Raw genomic sequence first — 19,262 nt, 5'->3', positions numbered from 1 at the left:
AAAAAAAATAAAAGAATGTATTCATAACTTGTGCTTTTTTCTTATACCTTCAGAACACAACAAGTCAATATGGCAAAGTTGGCCTGCATTTCGAGACTCTTCTCTGCTTCAATACATAAAACTACATTAAAAATGTTCCTCTGGCAGTGACACAATACCAATGATGATACCAATAACATTTTAATAACGTTAAAATTACATTACAGATACTAGACATACATTCATTGCTCGCCATGTCCAATCACCAGGAACAACTATTCTCCACTGCAGTGACAACCTTTCTTTGTAAGCTACTACTCTGCACAAATATATAAAACAATCTAAAATGTTCACAAGTGATAATCCCAACACAATTAAAAATATAGCATTTCTTTGTAAAAAGGCATATTTGTACAGAGTAGTAGCCTACAAAGAAAGGTTGTCTCTGCAGTGGCAAAAAGTTGTTCCTGGTGATTGGACATGGTGAGCAATGAAGATATGTGTGTAATATCTGTAATTTAATTTTTACTTTATTAAATTGTAATTTCTGCTGGTCCTTTTTACAAAGAAATACCAATAAAATGTTTTTTATTATATGATAAAGCTTTTCATTCTAAAGTTTATTTCTTTATATGTACAGTAACAGTGTGGTTACATTTAAGGAATTTGAAAAAATAAACCAGGATTGTTCTGTATTCAAATTCTATGTGAAAGTACATCAATCCATTAAGTGTTTGATCTGATGAGACAAAAAAGTTATAAAAAATGCTTAATCAGGAATAAATAAACTGACTCTTTGAATTAAAAAATAAATAATACTTAAAGTTTAATTAAATTTCATTAATTTAGGTATTATGTATAATAAACTAATTAGACAACCCAAATCTACAGTATGAATAATATTTTTAATGTACAGTACATATTCTATTATCCATTCAATCAATTATCGATCATGTCCTTGGTCTGATATCTTAATGGATAATGAAAAAAATCAGAAATAGAGTAAGCTTCATTTCAACTAACTAAGCTAAATAAACTACTTACATTAAGAAGTGTTTGTAACACTTTGATTAATATTTATTAGAATATATAATCACCATTAGATCTTTCAAAGCTTGTAATTTCATTGAATATTAGTCAAAAATATATCTTTACTTAATTTATCACAACTTCAACTTTTTTTTATTACATTGTCTATTATTATGGTATAATACAGTAAATTCAGATAAAATAGTATTATTTAAAATTTTCTGTAATCACATACAGTATGTAATAAACATTTATGAGTAATGATCATTGCCCAACATTTCTTGATGCCAAAACAGAATGAGATAGCTGCAGCTGATAAATACAGGCCCTCTATTATTAAAATTCCTTCAAGAAATATAGATGAGTGTTATTAACAATTTGTCAGTACATTATCAGTCATATTCATTTTGTGACATAAAAAAACAATACATAAATTTTCTGTAAAGAATTTTTTCAAAACTAATAACAAAAAATATTTTTAATATAATTTGATATCAATAGGTTTTCCAGGGTCAAACCAAGCATATTTCTCAAATGAACTTATTTTGTTTAAATAAATTCCAGTCATTTGCAATTTTATCATAAAATTTATCACTAGTCAATAATTTTGCTATATAATTAGCATTGCTTTCATAGTTTTAATACTTAATCTCAACTTCTATTTTGACCATAGGGATTTCATGTGTGAAAATATTCATTTTATAGAAACTGTAGTTCCTAACAACGGACTAATTCTTTATTATTAAATTATTAAAATTAAAACCTTGGAATTCAAGGTTCTTTTTTGTGCATTTCATTAAACATTTTGACCAATCCATGAGCTACATTGATTGTTCTCAACTTCATTTTTCCAAGAATTTGGTTATTATTGTCTTTATAAGTGCTCATTCATTGTATATTCTAATTTCATCTGTTTCTGTTCCTTTAATATGTTCCTTAAATTTGGTGAAACTATTTCATGCCAATCAGGCATCTTCCTCCACAGTATCCATTCAAATTTGTAACTCTTATAATGCAAAATAAACATTTTCTAACAAATCATGAGTTTAGAATGTAATACACAAATGTGTTCAATTAATAAACAAACTAGAAAGCTTTCTTTTATTTCAAGAAATGGGACAAAAGTGAAAATTTTACTAAAATGGCTGAATGACAGGACAGAACAAAAAAGATGTACTGTCTTGTTCAAAACAGTACATATGGTCAGCCTAATTATTAATTACTTCATCAATAATAGCGTCATCAGAGTTAATCATAGTTGTTAACTGAGAAGCAACTACATTATTTAGAAAAACTTTAACACAACAGTAGTTTGACATAAAACTGAAGACTAAATTTTGAATAAATAAAGCAGTCTAAAGTTCCTGTGATAAATTATACTATTATAATTAATTATAATACACAAAATTATTATAAATATTTGATTTAATAAAACAAATATTCATCTAAAACAGTGGTTCCCAACCGGTGTTCCGCGGAACACTGGTGTTCCGTAAGCATCTCCCAAGTGTTCCGCAGATTTAGTCGCAAATCGGAAAGTGTACAATCGTATTCGAACCGCCGAATATCAAAAAATTAAAATCATAAAATTTTCATAAACTTAAATATATATATGTACGACTCGTACTTATGGAGTGTACTACTGTTTCGAATAAGATAAAGGCAATGATAAAAACTGAATGAAATATGTAAAAAACATCAGGCACAAGTTTCCCATTAAAGTTATTTAGGTATATCTTTTCGTGTCTTAGAATTGCGTTAATAATATGAGTAGAGATTTTGAATTATAACTGCTCAATTCTAATAAAATAACTGATGACAAGCTTATGTATTTCATACTAACTTAAGTAAGTGTTCCGCTAAAGAAAATTGCTCACAAAAGTGTTCCGCATCCTAGAAAAGGTTGGGAACCACTGATCTAAAACAAAATTTAAACTAATGGATAAGATTTTCTCTTCGAAAATCATCTTACAGAATTGAAGGTCATCCTTATAGCAGCAAAAAATCAAAGGAAGTTTAAATCAGAAATAACCTTTAACTAAATATTATGTTTCAAAGTTTTTCATACATCCCTCCTCCTGATTAGACCAGAAACTGCAAAACACAGTTTTTTTTTTTTTTGTTGTTTTAAAGCTTCTCTTAACTATTTTACTGACAGGAACCTCAAGAAACAGGAATCTGTATATTATACTGCATTTATTAAGAGTTTAGTTTTTCTACAACATATTCACATAATATCAATCACATCTATGTATACATTAACAAAATTTCATGTCAGCAACATATTTCATATAAGTGATTTTAATTCTTTTAGAATAATAAAAGAAAAAATCTAATTCTAAATGATGTTTTATGATCCAGTTTCACTTTTTTTTTAATTCTATTAATTTTTGCATGTCATTCAGAATTGCAAAAACACAAGCTTTGTTATGAAAAATCTTTTCTGTATTCTTAAATCCTTGTGATTTGAGCTATTAAAGGAATGTCATACCACCCAACTAGCATACTGAAGATAATTTCCAATTGGTGATTCAGAAAAAATATAAAGATGATTGATGTCTTGGCTCTAATTTAAAACAAAGAAATATATATATTAAATAATCTGGTTAACTTCATGAATATATAAAATCATTATTTTAGGCACACATAAGCATGAGACACTTTGGTTAAGGATGCAGACTGGCTGAATTTTACACAAATAAAAATGCAAATACCAATCGTATGATAGAACTGGATAAAAAAAAATTACTACTCTTAAATGGAATTAAATTTATGGTTAGATATGAAGATTATATAATTATAATTTATGATAAGAATACTATAGCAAAAAATAGTAGAATTTGCTAATGAAATAGATTTGGATATAAAATTTGAATATGAATTAGAAAATGATAACACTATTAATTATTTAGATATTACAATGAAAAGATTTGATCATAATATTAGAATTATAACATATGAAAAGCCTGTAATACTAAAAAAACAATAAATTATAAATCATACTGCCCACTGTTTATAAAAATAAATAATTTCATTGCAGCTTTATCAAAAATTTGGAGGAGAACAACAAGGTTAACCTTTTGCTTTCTCTGTCCTTTATTTTTGCTCTTGCTTTGTGTGGATTTTCCATTTTGTTTTGCCTAAAAGGGGCAATTGACATGCTGCTCTCCAATTTGTATGTCCATGATTTTAGGTAAACAAGCTAATTAAATGTCTATTTCATACTGAAATATCTAACAAACATTAATTTTAAAATTATTGCTATATTAATAAAAAACTTAATTAAACTGAAAATATAGAATATTGTTAATCTAAATGAACTTTGTAAGAGTTTTTAATAATCATATTTGTATATTTTTTTACACAATTTTACTTTATTCATAAATATTCATTTATTATTTTTCTTAAATAATTTAAAATTTTAATGAATTATTAAAAACAAATGTATTAATATTGTATTTAATTCTGTGGTCCATAAGTTAAATCAGTCTTATCAAAGGAATATTGCATACAAAAAATTTAAAATCAAACACAAGATTAACACCAACTGATATGAAAATTACAAAATAAATAAACAAGCGTAATAATTTAATTTTGTAAATAAATAAATTATTATTCTTCTATTATATTTCCTTTTATAAATAACTTTAGAAATTCAAAATTCAATATTTCTGAAAATTTTATATAAAAATATTAAAAATTGCTTAAATATTAAAGGTAAAACTCAGGAAAGTCAGAAATGGTATTTTGTTATTAACAATAGACAGAATATATGATGAATGACATTCTGCCAAGTTTTAAGTTCCTTTAATATTCAAAGATTTTTTCATCTTTTGAATAATTTCAAATATGATGGAAAATCCAAAAAATATCAGATTGTCTTTAATATAATAGCTTCTAATAAAATTTGAAATTTACTGAAGTTTTCCTATTTTTAGGGTATTATTTTTTGCTGAATCTAGTTTTTATTGGCTGAAAAAAATCTTAATTTTTTTTCTTTTAGTCTTTTATTATTTTTGAAGCTTGAGATATAACTTTTAACAAAAGTAGAACTCAGTATTTTAATTGAAAAGTTACTCAATATATATTAAATTAAATGACTAGTTCCATTATATCTAGCAAAATGTTTTTGATTGCTTAAAATAATTGAACTTATTTATTTGTGCAATAGCATTTACACAAACTTGAATTGAAAAGTTTATAGTATTTGCCTATAATTTTTATATACAATGCTCCTGAACTTTTTGCAGATTTACATGATAGTTCAGCACTTCCAATCACTTTTCTGCTATTTCTTAAATATATTTTATTGTTTTTACATATAATGTTTTATTTTTATTGTTCACATATTTCATTATTATTATTATTATTATTTTAAAAAGTATTTTTATTATTGAAAAATCAGTAAACAGTACAATAATTTCTAAAGCATTAATATGACAAAATTTTTAAAAATCTGAACATTTTTTTTATAAAACTTGTTAAATAATCAATCATAACTTATAATTATATAAACAGTATATACACAACTTTCAGTTAGTTAACATTATTGTAAATAAAATTTTAAAACTTAATAAGTTATTTTTAATATATTGTAACTATTATATATATATATACACAGTAGATTCTCAATAAGCCAATTTCCTTAACAAAAATTTAACTCTTATCTCAGTATTAATGCATTCCATATTTCTATAAATCATAGTAATTTTGAAATAATTTATTTTTTACTAACTTAAAATTCAAAGACTATTTCATGTCTAATTTTGTATGCTTTCTTTTGCATTTTCAATAAGATGGATGATATTACCAGAAATTTGAAGATTGCTGTTGTATAGAATTACACATTTGATTAACTACATGAAATTCAAAATTTTAATAATTGTTTTGTGCCTAAAGTAATAATCTTATTCTTAAATGTGAACTGACTAATCAAATCTCAGCACTTTAAAACATATTATACTCTTGCTAATCCAGCCATTCCTTGCACAGAATGTGCCAGATTAGTGAGTATGCTAAATTACTGAGTATTGGGTCTAAAGCCTGCCTAAAGCAACAAATGATGTGTCTTGGTCCTTTGGTATAGATTCTGTACTGTTTTTGTTATTATAAAATTATGTACAGTGGTAAATTAATTGTAAGTTTAATTCTTTATTAAATTTAATATTACAAGTTTACTGTATGTATTTTAAAAAATATGATTAAGAGACAAACATTATAATAGGAATATGATGAATAATTAAACAGCTGAATTAGCAAGAGTGTTTTGTAATTATTTAAAAATGTAACAAATGCATCAGTAATTAAAAACAAAACAGGAACAGACTGTTAGTACTTGCAAGTGAGAACCAATTTGGTCCAGCAATGGGACCTTTCTTAGAGAAATCTCCTTGTTCCTTCTGTTTTACACCTGCAGTTTTGCATCACACCCTCACATGGGACCAGTCTGCTGGATACGCATCCTATGTTATTCTTGTTTTAGTCTTTAGAATAAAAAAGTAGTCCGTCACAAATGTTCGTCGTCTCTCTGTCGCCTTAATAAATCCCAAAAATTAACACAGACAACTCTGTTAGTATAAATTAGAAAGAGAAACTCAAAAGCATTAAAGGAGTCAAAATATTGTATTTAATTTGAATAAGCACTTTTTGGATTTTTACTCCCATCTTCAGGCCAATTACATTCGTCTTAAAGATTTTCAAACATAGGTCAAAGTTTTGAATCAAACTGTCAGCAATTTAGTTCAAAATTTATAAGCACATAAAATTTTTCAATTTGAATTATCACAACGATCTGAAGATAGGAATGAAAATCCTTAAAGAACTTAAATAAAATTAAATATTTTGACTCCTTTAATGCTTTTGTGTTTCTCTTTCTAGCATATCAGCAATTTTATAGCTTACCAAGTTACTAGTCAACCAGATATATGAGTTTGTCTATAAATATTGTAAGCTTTTAAGGGGCTTTATAGAAACTACATCATTTATAAAGCAAAATGATTTTAAGGTGATTTACGTATCAAAAACATGTTGAGAACAAGCAATGAATAATTGATAACAAACTTATGGAATAGATTTTTCACTAATAGTGTTAATGTTTTGTTATTTTATACATAATCATCAATAGAATAATTTTATTAATTTTCTTAATTATTTTAAATTAAAGTAAATTTTTTCATAAATGTGTAGTTTTCTTGTAAATTCAAATAGTTCTGAAATTTAATTGCCAAATTTTGTAGAGAATTGTCACATGAGATATTCTTTTAAATTTTCTGGCAGACTTTATTTATTTATTTTGCATACATACCTATACAGTAAATACCAGATGAAGTTCCAACAATGTTGTTTCAAGAATATTTAGGACTTCAAACTCCTATGAAATGTAATTCAATAAACTATATGCAGTCTACATTATATTGTGCTGAACAAATATTGCTTCATTAGAGTTGGTACACATGTTTTGTGTTTAGTAATGCATGTGACTGATGTTTTCTTCTCCACAGATATATCCTTTTTATATTTATCTAAAAACAGTTACCTTATACTCAAAGCATGTGAGCATATGATTCACAAAGCATTCTGAATCATATGCATATAAGTCTAATAATTATTATAAGCACATGAATCATTATAAATGTTGATTTTGTGCAGTAATGTGTTCGTTAATGCAATCCATGGTGTAACCAGAAACTACAAATAGAGGGACGAAAAATTTTGACAGTTTTTATTATAAAACTTATAAATAAAATCAATTATAATCTGTAATAATGTCAATTAAGCTAAATCAGTGTGCCCATGTTATCAACGATTTAACTTAGATCCTCCTAAATTTCCAGTTAAATTTTTAATATATGTTTCCACTTGAAAGGATTAATTTGCAAGTTAGGACACGGAATAGTTTTTTCCCAACTGGTGTTTTTGAACTTTTTAACATGATGCTCTCTTTTTTTGTAAAAAGTTCTTGTATTCCTTATACTTTTCCTGAAAGCATACTGATATACAGTTTACTTAGGATGTATTTAATCTATTAAAAAGTAAGATCTTATAGTTGTTTAATATAGTATTACATTTAAAATAACTAGGTACATTGCCTGGTAAAGCTGTTTGCTTATCCAGCTGTAATTAAAGCCAATTTTCCAGGCAATGCACCAACTACTAAATGATATCAAATTTTAATGAAGTAATAACTACATCGTAATCATTACCACAATGATAACTTTCCTTTGTGTTCACTAGAAAGGAAATCACACTCACAGTTTGAGAACAACTGAGCTAGATCAATCTTCTTATAGCCAATTAAGCTATAGAATTTGATCTTTAGGCCAAATTCTATGGCTTAATTGAATAATAAAGGCTTCCTATAACATGACAATAGCAGTTCATTAGGCTCATCATCATCATAATTCAGAGTTTAGTTACTTTATACTTTTACTTTCATGAATCATAATGATATAATTGTAGCATTATTATATTTCTCATTAATGTTTCTATATTCTAGTTTTTGTAAATTTAAGCTAAGGAAAATCAAGTTTACATAGCTTTGTAAATTTAAATACCTGTGGAAAGCATAGCTTAAATGAACAGAAGCATATCTATTAATATCTAGTAACTTAACTAGTAACATGTATGATGAACAGAAAAAAGTCACAGAAACAAACAGTCACATTTTATGTTGTCAGCATATTATTATGTTATGTTTTTATTATGTTATCAACATAATTTGCATATGAGGACATTACAGAAACATGAAAAACTATTTATTCAGGGTCTTCATATTGTTCATTATGTTGTTTACTCAATGTGACATGTAAATTTGAAAACACCTTACATAATATTGTCATTACACATGTATATTCAGGTGATTTTAATGTGGATGATTAAGACAAAATATACAAATAAATTTAATAATTTTAAAAATTAGATATGTTTACAAATACCCTTCAAAGAAGCTTACAGTATAACTCACCAATCACTTTAAATTTCATATTTATACAGCTGAAAAAGATATAATTAAATGTCTAAAAGATTAAATGTTTTCTCTCTGATAGAATTAACCATCAATTCTATATAGTACTCTTCCAAAACTGACTGATACATCAGTGGCATGCCGTGACATTTGATGACAGGGAAGCTGTGTTTCTGTAAGAAGCCGACTTCCAGGGGCAATCAGTTAATTGCGCATCAGTGGTGGTCTAGAGCAGGGATGGGCAACCTGCGGCCCGCAACGCATAAAATGTGAATAAATATATCAATTTCCCAGCTTAAGGAAGTATGCAGCAAAAATTCAAACATTATTTTCTACAACTTATGTATGTGAATAGTTTTTTCCGCAATGAATTTAGTAAAAATTAAAACAAGAAACTGGCTAACAGACACATCGAAACTAATTTAAAACTAGCAGTGATGAATATTTAACCAAATATTTCCAATATATTATGTTTACATCAGTTCCAGAAGCTAAATTAAGTATACCTATGCTAATTTATAATTATATATGAATAAATAATTCTGATTTACCAACATTTTTTTTCTCAAAATGAAAACAACAACTTTCTTTCAAAATTCCAGCAACAAACTCCGTAGTCCAGAAACTCCAAAGATCCTGACCAATTTAAATTAGCGGCTTTGTGAGCATGGGTGAAACGAGCTTACACACATTGTTCAGATATTTGCGACACATACAGGGAAGTGGAGTACATAAGAAGCATAGCAACACAGTATGGTTATTGGAGGAAGGTCGTAAACCAACTAATTACGAGTATGCAGAGACATAAACAACAACCACACGGAAATGAGCAGCGAAAAACAGTAGTCATGGACTATATTCCGTTTATTAACCAGATTGTTAAGAGGGTGACCAAGGAAAGGAACCTACACATAGTGCATAGACACAGCCCGACAGTGTACTGTCTATTAAGGAATGATAAGAGGAAAGAGAAACCAAATGAACTAACGGTAGTGTACTCGATACCAATCAGAGACCAACATTTTAAGTCCGATCTGGTGTACATTGGGGCCACCTTGCGTAGTTTGCAACAGAGATTAAAAGAACATAAACAATCTGTTAATAGGACCGTTTACAGCACAGTCCTAGCAGCATTTGCTAAGCAACAGGAGATCACAGTACACTGGGATAGTGCTTCCATCATAAAAGCCACTAGGTCTAAACAGGCTGTTAGACACATGGAGAAATTAGAAATATATAGAGCACAATTAACATCCCATTGCATCAACCACAGGGACGCGGATGGGCTATCGTCTGCTTGGAAATCGTTCATTGGATAATGTAAGAATGAGATATTATATATTTTGTCAAGAACTTGCATTTTTATTACCGCTTATCGGTATATCGTTTTTGCATAGTCTATGCAATCGCGAAAATTCTTTCCGTTCTCGTGATTTTGTAAATTTGAATTATTAGTTCGTTCTTTTTATTTTTTGTTTTGTTTAACTGAAGAAGACTGATGAAATCAGTTGAAAACATTTTTATATGATTAAATTTGTTGCTGAAATTTTGAAAGAAAGGTGTTGTTTTCATTTTATTATACCAATTCCAGTAAGTTCGTTATTTTTATATTTTTTATATTTTATTTTTTTTCTCTTTCTCTTGTATGTGGCCCACATCAGTTCAAAAGTCTTAAAATGCGGCCCTTACATAAAAAAAGGTTGTCCATCCCTGGTCTAGGATCCATTCGTATTCATTTGTTCGATAAGCCAGTAAAAACTGTAGACTTCTCTAAATGTATTTTTAATATCACAATTACATTCTGAATCGCTAGCCACGATATAAGAGCTAATATTAAAAATAAATTATAAAAACTTACTTGGTGAAATAAAATGTGCAGTGGATATACATACCTGGTACAATATATTGTTCAATTGTATTAATATACTTTTAAAGAAAATTATAATTAAATGTAGCTTTGTAAAGAAACATACATAAAAATAACAAAAATATTCTTTACTTTTTAAATTTTAAAACAATCCACTTAGTCAAATAGCTCGATATGAGTGGCTAATGGATGGAATCAGAGACGGTCCAAGTAGGTGTGCAGTGTGTGCATGTCAAATCCCGAGGGTGCTGATACTGGTCAATGTCAAATGCCTCTTGTCACATCACTAGTGTACCTCAAAGAATGCCACAGGGTTGTTGTAAATTTTAAACGTTTCTCACCATAGCTGTAAAAATCTAAATTTATTAAACTTAATAGTCATTTGTTTTCTAACTAATTCGTTTTAGGATCAGTGTCCACCAAAATTTACAACTTTTTAGTCACTCTCATTGAACTAGAAAAATTTCTGTCTTTATTATCTAATATTACAAAGAAATCAGTTCCCACTGTACTCAGCTAGAGATTGGTTCGGTTAAGCTTTTGTTTAAGTAAAATTCTGGCTCTTTCAGCAGGGTTTTATGTCCCCAATTCCCTAATCTCTTAATTATTTAATTACTTCTTAAGTAGAAATAAGTTGAAACCAGTTACTTTGTACCTGAATATTTGTAGTCTTGAGAAAAAAGTGGAAAGACAAATTTTTATGACAATGGATATATAATCGTAAATTTAAGGAAAATAAATTCTGGAGCTTTTTTGTACCTTGTGTGTGTCATTCATTAAATTTAGTTGTAAATGATGCTGCCAAAATAACAGTTAATTTTTTAACATTGTACAAGGATTGTACATGTTTTTTTCTACATACTCTTATAAATGGGACATACGAAATTGTAATATCACTGGTTTAACATTGAAATCCGTAAGTAACAATGTTCCCTCTAAGCTGTGCAGCTGCATGGCCGCGCACTGTTCAAATTGTTGTCGTGCACAAGAATTTATGTGCCACGCAGGCGAGCATGCACACTGATTTGAATTGTTGTTTACTTATTTCTCACTCTGTCTGCAACATGATTATTGCTATGTATATTTCAATTAAATACATTAAATCATTGACAAAAGATAATATTTTGTATGGAAGTATGTTTTAAAATGAATTTTAATCTCTACTTTATAATTATTTTAATTTTGTATAGGAAAAAATAAGATTTTATATATATATGTCCAGAAATATTTTTGCTCAGTCTGCTCAGCAAAATTTTTTTTGCTCAGAGAAGTATATGTTCCGCTCCTCTACAAAAAAAATTAGAGGGAATATTGGTAAATAATATAAGATGGGAGAGCAGAATAAAAATATCAAATATCTTGATAAAAGTTTAAAAAACGTCCATTAACTATACAGAACTATCATAAAAACATACCAATAAATTCCTATTGGTTTGGTTAAGTTATAAATGTACTTATGATTCACATAATCAGATGGGGGCGGCTAACAGCCCAGAACCGGTCCTGGATAGAAACATTGGAAGTGTTATATGTGTGTAGCTTCCACCAGCTAAACTGTGTGAGGTTGGCGCTCTGTAAAGTGCATGCGCCAATGCCTATAATCTGGCTGCTTGGAAGCTGACCCGGTTTCGACAATACAGTGCTTCCATTCTGCCACTGATATTCGAATATACAATAGCAATCTTATCGTTTATTTCACATGTAGTATAGAAATTTGTAATAAATTACATAATGCAATTATAATAAAATATTAATTTTAATTAATTCAAACTACGTTAAAATATGAAAATTTATATTTTAGAAAATACAAGGGAAGCGGCACTTCCACCACTTCCAATGACGGCATGCCACTGTGATACATTATCCTTGAAAAATGGAATCAACAATTAACTTCCATTAAATAAAGATGTAGAAACAGGCTAAGATTGTACATAAAGATGTCTATATATATATATATATATATATACATATCTATATAGTCAGCCAAAAAAATGTATACACACTTCAGGAAAAGAAAAATTTGTATAAATATTTTAATACTAAATTTACTCAGATATCACAAAATTAATATCAGTTTCCCTTGTATTAATCTCTAAAATTACAAGAGATGATCAAAGTGATGGCCATTAGTTTCCAGACATTTATGTGTGTGCATACCTAGACACATCATGCACATCCATCTTACCTGCCATATCTGAACTTTATGGAAAGGATGAATTTTTCTTTCAACAAGGAGGCACACCCCCCACACTACTACCAAGATGTGCAAGCTTATCTGAATGAGAATTTACAATGCCATTGGCTAGGACAAAGAGGTGCAGTTGAGTTCCCTGCCTATTCTTCTGATTTAATACCTGCAAACTTTCATCTATGGGGACCCTAAAGGATGTCATGAATTACAGAAAACAGACTACACTGGCAGCCCTTAGAGAAGAAATTGAAAATGATTGTACAGCAATCCCACTAGACACTCTAGCCAACATTACCCAAGCAGTTTGCCATATACATAAATGTTTGGAGGCTAATGGTCATCACTTTGAGCCCCTCTTTTAATTGTAGAGGCCAAGGGTAACTTGTACTAATCTTGTATTTAATTTTTAAAAAATATAAAAATATCACTAATATACAAAGAAAAAATTTCTTGTTTTCATTTTTCTTTTCCATCATTCACACCAGTGACAGTTCAAAATAAGAATTTTCATACATGGAGAGGACACCTATTTTCATTTGCATTCTATTGTAAAAGCAGAGCCTCAAAGAAAAGGTCATCTCCATGTATGAGAATCCTTGTTTTGGACTGTCACTGGTGTGAACAACAGAAAAGAAAAACGAAAGCAAGGAAATTTTTTTTGTATATTCATATTTTTATATTTAAAAAAAAATATTTATACAAATTTTTCTTTTCCCCAAGTGTGTATACATACTCTGTGTATATATACATAATATATGTTCACAGACATGTTTGTTTTACGACTTTATTACCTATGGGATTTTTATCTTGTGAAATTTTTTTTCTGGATTCAAATATATGCCAGCATATAGAAATTGTAATTGACATCTCATTTCAAGCTAGTTTTTCTACAATTTCTAAATTAATAAAATTAAAAATTTGTCTAATTATTAAAACAAAACATAAGGATGATCTAAAATGATCTAATATGAGAAGTGTTGCTTAATTTGGATACTTTTTAACTAATTTCAATGCACACATTTTTTTACCTAATTTTTCATCACAAATTTAAATTTTTATACTCTAGCTAGCAGCTTTCTTACTTCACTAAGGTATTATCTGAGGTTCACTTTCTGGCCAATTAACAATAAACTTAAAAATTTACACTGTCAATAATTTTCATTTGTTAGTGCTGTAATTTAAATTTTAAATGTTATTTCTCATCTGTTATTAACAATTAAATGATTTTGTTCAATTTCCTACCAATTTAATACTTGAAAATAGAAAGTATACATTTCATTGGCTAGAAAACTTCAACTGTAAATATAGTACAGGTATTTCAAATTTGAATTTCATAACCAAACCATCACAAAATTTAAAATTTATGCTGTTATTGATTAGAAAAATTCTGCTTACTGACATTGGTTATAAAAAATAAATTGCATGCAATCTTCAGGCATGTTGACTCTTGCCATTTACTAAGTTGGAATTACGAAGTATTGTGCATACATCCTTATGAAATATGATGACTCTTAAGCACTAAACAGTGTAAACAGAAATGTAAACCATTTATGTTACAAACTAAATATGAAATATTAAAAGGTTGGAAAGCAGTATAAAGCAAAGCAAATTATGTAAAGAAATGAATATAACTAAATCAACAGTTACTACCATTGGAAGGAAAAAGACAAAATACTCATGAGTTTTTAACATGATTATTCAAATGCTAAAAAGCTTAGAAAATCAGCACATGCTAAGTTAGATCAAGTATTGTTAAAATGGTTTGCCCAACAGACACTTAAAAACATTGCTATATGGTGCTATATAGTGGTGTTATTTGAGAGTTTTTACAAACACATAATACTTCACAAAATATTTTAAATAGTTTTGCTGAGGTGGAACTATATATTACAGAATGCTATGTAACTAGCAAAAGTCAACAAACAGAAGGCACAGAGTTTTTTTTAAGTAACCATCGTATTTATATTGAGGTTTTAATGGGCAACTTCCTATGTAATAATTTGTTACATTTTATCTTTGAGACATTAAAAACTTTAGTTTTTCAAAATTAAACTATGCTTTATTTCTTATCTGATATAATGAATATCAGTTATAATGAACTAGTTCTGACAGTCTGTACAGGTTCATTATAAGCAGAACACTACTGTATTTGAATTTTTCAGGAATAATTTTAGTTTTCCAAATTTTGATTATTTTTTATTTTGTTACTGTTTTTATTGTAATTTTCTACATAATTCTGATATATCTATATCAGAGACCCTAAGGTGGTCAACATCAAACCCCAGGAGTCAGGTTAAGGGTTAATTGAAAACATCTCATTAAATATTATTAGTCCAATGTGTTATATATCTGATAATTCAGAATGTAAATTTGCACACTAAAAGTAGATCTTCTTTACAGAGACAACACGTGGATTAATATCTGCTAACCAGCTCTATATTTATTTATTTATTATTACTATAATTAGTATTAACTGTATTAGCAAAACAAAGAAGAGTGGACAATAAAATCATCTAATATTTCACAATTTCTTAATAAAATTTTACATTCATTCAAAAGTAGTTTTGAAATAAAACCATAATTTAGATTGTATTCTGATGTTTCTCCATTTTATAAGTATGTCAAATTCATTTCAATTCATAATGATACTGAAATATTTCATCAGACATTTTTTTAATGGCTTTTTTTGAGATATCACAATAGGAATCACTAATGACTTGATCATCATTTCAAGAGAAATCTTTTATAGAAGTCATCAGTAACATTCTACATTATCAATGTGTTAGATCAGAATTCTCCACTTTTTTCATATGGGTTTAATGTGATTCCAACAAAATTCCACAGACAATACCAAAGAAATGCAGTGAGGAAACAATAAAATGGCATACATCATATTTAAAAAAATCAAAATATCCATTTAATTTTACGCAGATATCTTAAATAAAAATAATTTAATTTTGAAGTGTAATATTAAAACTTTCCATATAGGCCTATTTATTTATTTTCTCTGACTTTTATATTTTTCCAGCCAACAACATAAAACTTATATAGCTATTTGTATGTAGAGAACAAATTGATCAGTATGTTTATTGTTTTTTGTTACACTTAATCTAGAAATTACATACATACATACAAGCAATACAGTAAAAGTAAAACAACAATTACTATCAATAATTAATCAGTTTATGTACATACCGAATATAAATGTTTATGAATCGTAAAAATATTTTAAAATTTTGTGTGATTTCTACTTGGTGAATCTAGCTTGGCAGGTTCACTAACTGAGCTATAGGCTATAGGACGAAGGTTACTATGCTAGATGATATATTTTGACAAAAATATAATAAAAATTTTTATTAAAAACAATTACAATAAAGTATTCAAAACGAAATACTTTTTCAATATATAAAAATTTCAATTATTTTAATTTTATTCTTTTATTTTATAAAATAAACAGAAATATACAGAAATATTGTAAAAATATTTATTAGTTATCTAACGAATTTCAAAATTTAATTTTTTTAAATTAATAACTGTATATGAAGTTGAGATCTTAATGGCATTATTAAAAATTCTCTAATATCTACAAAAAAAAGTTTGGAATTATATTTGAAATATACAAAATAGTTTTTCTCAAAACTTAAAGTAATAATTAAAAACATATAAATTTAAAAATCACAAAAATATATATAATTCAATTTATTTGGACTTATTAAGTTTTATATAAATTCTACACACAGATATTTTACTTTATATTTATTATACACAGCATTTACTATTATATGAATCAGTAGTAAATTTAAAATATTATAATAAAACTTAAAGAATTCAGCATTAATCCATAGTTGCATCAACCCAGATAAATTCTTTAAACTAACTTACGACAGCTATAACAATACGTCTACACACTGCATTAGTTCTGCATGCAATATATTGAAAACTGTCAACTATCTTATATAATAATATTCAGCACAATATAATTGGATATAAATTAATTTTAAATAATAATAATATCATCAATAACTTTGATTCTATAAACTAAAATTGAAAAACTATTTTAACAAATCTTAATTAAGAAGTTAGTTTTGTTATTAATTACTTATAAAGAAACAGAAATTATATATAAAGAAAACTGTAATGATATAACAAAATATTAATAAATATACCAAATCCTTTTAAAAATATTTTTTCATATTTTATTTAAAACTGTTTTATATCAAATATAATATTTATCTTGACAGTGCTTCTCTCCATATATATTTTTAATATTTTTGGAAAGGCTTTTTGAAAACACTATATTTCAGAATGATAATACATATGAGAAGAAAGAAAAACTCCACTCAACCACAAAGTCTTATCCAGATTGGAGATGGTTTGTTTGAACAGAATCTTCAAATATTAAGAATCTAAAGGCTACTTTGACATATTTACTTTAATTTGTATAATATTCATAATTATATGAATGAAAATTTGCATTATATTTTCCTGTTTTTGTATAATATTTCAAAAGATTCATTTAATACTACAAAATCAATACTGTTTTTAAAAAATGATATTTATTCTCAATGGAAAAATACTTTAAGACTACTCATCTATCTTCAAAAAATGATGCCCTAAAATCAAATATTTAATCCAAAAAGTTTGACAGTTAAGAAATATTAATACATTAAAAGTAAATATAATGAAATTAAATTATATACAGTATTTCTAATTTATACTTAGTTGATATATCTCTAGCTATTTCTAAAAATTATTCATAACATTTATAAACTTTTCATTTATCTATGAATTTAATAGCTTATTATTTAATTGGCAATTATTCAATATATCTAAAGACATCCCAGAAATTTTATTAAGATTTTATTTAATATACATATAAAATTTTGTGAAAACTTAAATATTACTACTAAATTTTTTAATAAAATAATTTTCAATCTTACAAATATAAACCTGAAAGGTTAGCAGTCAGCCTCTAGTTAGATGTATTTCATATGCCCATATGTCTATATAAATATTGCAAGATATCCAACAGTCTAATATTTTACATAAGAAGAAAATCAATAGTAAATGCAAATAAAAGAACCTTCATAAATTGACATTGTATAAAAATCTAATCTTATTTATGAATATACTGCAAATGCTTTGTTTAATTATTAATATTTTTACTTTTCTGTTGTCAACATATTTTCTCTAAAATTTAATGTAAGACTTTTAACAATCCACCAGAAAATCAGTTGAGTTGAGTAAATATATTCTGTAACTGATTATATAATTTCTCAAAAACAAATCATTTACAGAAAAAGAAACTGAATAATTTCATTTATTCAGAAAAATTAATATTTAATCAATTTCTTATACAAAATCATTTAATACGTACACTTAATTACTTTATGCAATAAGAATCAAAGTTGAATAATTAAACATTCTCTAATAATCCCATTTAAATTAATTTGCTCTCGCTCTTCCTAATAAACCCAATCCATATATTACTAGCAAGAATGCAAAAATTTCTATTCGAAGATAGCGTGCTATTAAATAACTTAATCCTATGATTGTGGGTAATTTAAGCTTGTTTCTTTAACCCGAAAGGATGCCGCTTTTTACACTTAGAAGGCTTCGCTTGTCAAATGAGCGACGCCATTGAATGGAAAGAGAAGAAAGGACTTAGATTTACCTTTGTCTCTTCAGACAGGTCGGTTGTGTCTGTAGATGTGACTGCTGTGCCATTTACGTAAGTCTGCTGTTCGATTTCTTCTGTATTCGTTGATGATGATGTTTTGTTTTCTTTGGTTGGACTCGAGTTACAGCTTTGTTCTAACGTACCGTTCACAGCATTTGCCGCCATCTTTGTTCAGATGGTCAAAGTGTGTCTCTACTGTCGAGCGCGTTACAGCTTCTCTCTAACTTCATTCAAATGTACTGAACAATTGATTTCCACTCAAAACCATTACACGTATATTTTCAAATGTTTTAAACTTATTTTTTAAAATCTATTAAACCACACTTTTATTCACTATTCAATATTTATATTCGTTCTATTTCGTGTAATTGAAATCAATTATATCGATTTATTCATTGAATTTCTATATCATTACGTCGTTGATTGTTAATTTATTTATCGCTTATATTCCGCTGATTAACGTGGAATCTTCTTAACAGAGCAAAATATTATCCAAATTACACTTTCACTAATGATTCATCAGTTATTAGCCATTTATTTCTTTTTAGCTGGT

At 27.2% G+C, this 19,262-nt stretch overlaps 1 protein-coding gene across 4 annotated transcripts in view; it reads right to left on the bottom strand.

The window, feature by feature from the left end:
• Positions 1-18,992, bottom strand: part of LOC136977472 (RNA binding protein fox-1 homolog 1-like) — a 122,635-nt gene extending 103,643 nt beyond the window's left edge. For 2 of the 4 annotated variants that reach the window (XM_067272967.1, XM_067272969.1), the window contains exon 1: positions 18,704-18,980. In XM_067272967.1, the coding sequence (XP_067129068.1) occupies positions 18,704-18,874 (171 nt within the window). In that variant the 5' untranslated portion in view covers positions 18,875-18,980. Of the gene's footprint in view, positions 1-18,703 lie in introns of all 4 variants that reach the window. The other 2 variants (XM_067272970.1, XM_067272968.1) reach the window with 2 other exon arrangements.
• Between the last annotated feature and the right edge of the window lie 270 nt (positions 18,993-19,262).

Source organism: Centruroides vittatus, unplaced genomic scaffold, assembly GCF_030686945.1.
Source record: "Centruroides vittatus isolate TY-2023 unplaced genomic scaffold, ASM3068694v2 contig_459, whole genome shotgun sequence".
Classification (NCBI taxonomy): Eukaryota; Metazoa; Arthropoda; class Arachnida; order Scorpiones; family Buthidae; genus Centruroides; species Centruroides vittatus.
The sequence above is the reverse complement of the archived record's forward strand: the minus strand, read 5'-3'. Positions and strand labels throughout refer to the sequence as shown.